At 31.9% G+C, this 5,275-nt stretch overlaps 1 protein-coding gene across 1 annotated transcript; it reads left to right on the top strand.

Annotated features, from left to right (window-relative positions):
* Nucleotides 1-1,432: 1,432 nt before the first annotated feature.
* MS3_00008420 (uncharacterized protein) lies at nt 1,433-5,275 on the top strand (the record flags this gene model as incomplete). Its single annotated transcript, XM_012937049.2, has 2 exons — nt 1,433-1,767; nt 5,097-5,275. Exons 1-2 carry the CDS (start codon nt 1,602-1,604, stop codon nt 5,273-5,275), a joined length of 345 nt encoding a protein of 114 aa, XP_012792503.1. The 5' UTR covers nt 1,433-1,601.

Raw genomic sequence — 5,275 nt, 5'->3', positions numbered from 1 at the left:
TGTAATATAAATATCATCACCAAGGTTTAACTTGATCATTTCGACAAAATTGTTCACTGGTTAGATTTTTTTAAATAAAAAAATAATATATTAGTAATATCTCAGCGAGTAGAAAAATTAAATTTTCTTACGTTTCGTAACTTGATGCAAGCCACTTCTTCAGAGAATAAATAAATAACCAAATCAAAATTAATCCAAGTGTAAATAGTATTGTTATCAAATATGTAATTTATTTATAACTATGTAATAGTAAATATCGATAGTTACACGAAACTAGTTAAATAAATACCTTATAAGTGACCTTCAATAATCTAGTTTAATCACTGATTTTGGAGATGTTATATTCTACAAACCAGTCAGTCAGTCAGATACAACGTAGGACTAGACACATATATGCATCGGTTGAACTTGCTACACCTCATTAGCACAACCGAATTCATAGAATTAGTTAATTCAGTGGTGGTAACATATAAAAGAAAGATTTCATATAAGAATATAGTACTGGAAGAAAGAATTAATTAGTAGAAACAGAGATATAAAGCTATTTTAATCTCATAGTTTAATAGAAGATAAAGAGTGTATACACCTATGCCATTATAATCGATTCTGAACTATATCATCCAGAATCTTCAATCATTAATTACGATAGTCACCCGAATCGAATTGTTTAGTTGTTATGTTTTGCATGATCTTTCTAAACAACCATTATTAACATATACCTTTCATTAAAGTATCTAACAAGATAGCGAAATATCCACAATGTATTAAATCCAATTAAAGTATACAACACTTCCAACATTTCATATCCTGAATTAGAAACAAAAAATATTCAGTATCATTTCAGAAAACTCCTCCTGGAGTCCCTCAGGAGGCTACTGCCGGTCCCAATCTCGGATAAAGAAGGAGGATTAGGCATGGGGTTAGCGACCCCATCCGTTGAAAACTAACTCACTACAAAAACACTAACCAGAATCATTTCAGAAACTATGTTTATAATTCAAATCGAACATACATATTATTCACGATCCAAAGCATCCATGACATAAGTATACATTAAACAAAATAAAAAACACACAACATAAACATGCCAACAACATACATATAAAACAAACAAAATTATATTCTCTTTGTCTCTCTCTTTCAGTATATTAAGAATGAAAGAAAAAAGAAGAAAAAAATAGAAGATATAAAACTATTCAATAGATATTTCTCTTCTAGACATTCAATTATAATTTAGTAGCATATGATTTATACACGTGAATGATATAAGATGATGCTTCTAGAAGCCAAGATTATTGGTTCAATTAATAAACAGAAGTTGATCAAACTTAGTTGATAATAATAATCAATGAATAAATAGAATTATATATATATATATATATATATATATATATATATATATATATATATATATGGTAATATCACTTGCTTTACCCTTAGCAACTATACTATATGTAATAGAATTATATATGTATATATATAGTAAATAGTAACATCACTTGCTTTAGCCTTAGCAACTATACTACACTAATATATATATTAGTAATAGTAAAGATAATCATATACTCCCTTTTCTCCTTCGTCTTCTACTTCTTCATTAAATGGTTATATTCAAATTAATTCAAAAAGAATATAATCATGATGCACAAATTATATTTATATGGAAATTGCAAAAACTTACTCATATATTAGAATATGAGGATATTTTAAAGAAATTACATGAATTAAATAACTTCAAATATAAAGATTATATCATTCAATGGAATTGTAAGTTTGAAGTTTTTTTAAAAATGTTGTTACTTACTTATTTACTTACTTAATTACGTCTGTTATTCCTCATTGAGGAGCATAGGCCGCTCACCAGCAGCAATGTTCATTCAACCTTGTGCTGGTCAATTCTTTCCAGATCATTCCAGTTCTTATTCATCCTTTTTCATATCTGATTCTATTTCTCGACGTAATGTGTTCTTTGGCTTTCCATTTTTTCTTTTCCCTTCAGGATCCCATGTTAGGGCTTGTCTCGTGATGCAGGTTGATGATTTGCATAATGTATGTCCTATCCATTTCCATCGTCTTTTCCTAATTTCTTCTTCAGCTGGAAGCTGGTTTGTTTATAGTGTGTAAATATTGATAATTTTTAGTTTGAGTTTATTTGATTAATGATACATACTTTAGAGAGTAGTATTGGAAGGAGTGCTTCTAAATGCCCTGGTAAGGCCGAAAGTGAGGAGATTCAGTTCTCTCTATCTCTCTCGAAATGTTCTCACATAACCACGTTCATATAACCCCTGACAGGGAAGTTCTACTCCCTACCTTATTGCGACTGCAGTGTTGTTTACGAAATTAAGAGGACCAAAAGCGAATGTTTGGTCCACCTAGGTGAGTTGGAAAACCCAGATTTCAAACCAATGGTGCATATGGGCTCCAGAATCCTGAAGGAACAAATGGTGTATGAACCTATTGTTGGTCACTGGCTACCATAGGACTGCATCTCCTTACGTTGCTCCACTGTCTTGTGAATCAGACCTGTAAATCACAGGCTCCAGGTGTGGCCCTCTAAGAAAACTACCTGCTTCGGTTTGGGCACTCGGGCAGTATCCCAGCCCTTACACAAATCGAATGATTTATGTGGCATATATCTATTAGGTGCCTCCTTGTAAAAATGTTTATGTGTTGAATTGATAAAATAAAATTTACTGTTCAGTACACAAATGACGCGGTGGTTTAATAAAATGTAAAAATCATACAGTCCATACATCATTTGCACATTTTCTTTGAATTGTCCTTCACATACTTCATTATTCATCTAATTCTGTTGTTATCTCTATTGCTTTCAATTTCCTTTTTCTTTGTCTTCATTTCAATCTTCTCAATCTTCTGCTCGTAGACATGTCACTTCTGTCTGGTGTCACTTACTACTCATATCTGTGAACATAATCAGTACACATCACAGTACATATTCCCTATTATCATTACGTTACTTTTGGTGTTGAAATTCAATTGCAATTGTTGATGTTGATGTTGATGTTGATATGTTTGTATTCAATGTGGATAGACTGATAGTGTAAAACTCTGATTTTCAGATTGAGATAGATGATTAGCGTCTATTTCAAATAGAACTAGATATTTAAACTGTATCACAAGCACCAAAGTAAGTCTTTATGTTGTTAGGATTTTAGAGACTTTCATTACCGTTGATTATGAACAAGAAATGAATTAAAATTAATGGCATGATTTTCAGTCAAAACATATGACGTTAACTATTTTATCCTCCATGTTAGGATATGTAATTACATTGTAGTTATTCCCATGCTTGAAGGTTCAGTATGATCTAAATATAAGATTATTTGACGAGACTATCACTTATGACCCGGGACAGAGTGGGTTGGAGAATGCTGGTCGGCGGCCTATGCTCCATTAGGAGTAACAGGCGTAAGTAAGTAAGTAAGCTATAACTTATGAACGAATCAATCACGTAGAAGATAACGGGTATTGAATTTTGGCGCAAAATTCACTTATCCTTTTGACTAGATAGAGTTTTGGTATTACAACTGATGTCAGTTCGTGATAAAAACCCTAAATGTAATCCCTAACCTTAACTATCAATTGTAAATCATAATTCGAATTCCTCATATTGGTTTATAACCCTCATTTGGTCCTAATTATTACGTGAACACTCTCAAGGTCAGTTTAGCATTGCTCAAAGCTCATTCATAAATTATAGTCTCACTGATTATTTCATTTTTCTATCAAGGTGATACTAATCTAATTGGTCATGAATCATGAGTGATTTTTAAAATGACCAAACCACGAAATTTTATTTCTTAAAATGACTATATTATTTAGGAATACCTAAATAGTGATAACTGTGAATGTAATAACGATATCTCGGTAGCTGTTATTAAAAATCAGTGCGCCCTCTGCAACCTCGATCATGCATCCTACTTACTAATGTCAACAAGAATAGATTCCAGAATGTAGGTGCTTTGTGAACCAGTTTAAGCAAACAATAATTTCTTCAGCGTATGTCATTCCGGTACCGTAAGATTTATCAGTTATATAACAATTACCGAATGAAATCGTTTTAGATTGAAATCATGAGTCGATTGAAGCTAGACTACCATGGAAAATCTGGAAGCACTGGACCGCCGTTTAATCCTACTGTAGGATAATAAGTGAAATTGTTAAAGCCATTTGTTGACTTCATTGTCACTATTATAGAGAATAAATAAAAATTTTCTAATTTTATTGAATCTGTGTAAATTATGGGCGGTTGATTCATACTAAATTTAAAAGAATAATAAGGTTTACTTACTTACTTACTCCTATTATCCCTCGCGAAGGAGTATAGGCTGCTCACAAGCATTCAACATCCAACTCTGTCCTAGGCAACCCCTTACAGTTCTTTCCAATTGATATTCATTCTTTTCATGACTGCTTCCGTTTCTCGGCGAAGTGTATTGTCCGATCTTATACTTTTCTGTTTCCTTTCAAAATTTTATGTTAGCGCTTGCCTCATCTTGTAATTCGGTGATTTCTGTAATATATGTCTTATCCACTTCCATTATCTCTTTTTAATTTACTCATAAGCTGGAAGCTGGTTTGTTCTCTTACACAGTAGATTATTGCTGATGGTATCCAGCCAAAATAATAAAGTTATCTATTTATCAGTAGGGGTTTTGTGGAGATTTTTAGAAATTTCACTGGTTGAAATCATGAGTCAATTGAAACTACACCACCATGGAAAAACTGGAAGCACTGGACGGCCATTTCGTCCCAGTATGGGACTCCTCAGCAGTGCTCATCCGTGATTCCGCATAGCACATTTCATAATTACTATCAATATCAGCAGTAAATTCTATTTCGTATCATCTCATAATCATTAATTGTACGTAACTGAAATGATCACGGAAATCAATACACCATATGTGATTAAGACAATTAAATCAATCAACATAGACAGTCAAGGTGAATGATGTGATTTATTGATTTTATATCATCGAAATATTTCATTTACTGATCAAAATAATCTCCATGTGAACTATGAATGTAATTTTAATGGATACATCAATTAATCATTTTTATTTATCTTATAGATAATCATAATCTGTATCAAATTACAAATACAGAAGATTTAAAAAATGCACTCAAACAATTATATCGTAAATATATCAAAGATCGATGTATCCGATTTCATATTACACCATTAACATATTATCATGAATATGGACCACCGCCACCGTATGAAATTACTTCTTCTTCTTCATTATTATAG

The sequence above is a fragment of the Schistosoma haematobium genome, chromosome 6 (assembly GCF_000699445.3).
Source record: "Schistosoma haematobium chromosome 6, whole genome shotgun sequence".
NCBI lineage: Eukaryota > Metazoa > Platyhelminthes > Trematoda > Strigeidida > Schistosomatidae > Schistosoma > Schistosoma haematobium.
Note: the sequence above shows the minus strand (reverse complement) of the source record. Positions and strands in the feature narration are given on the sequence as shown.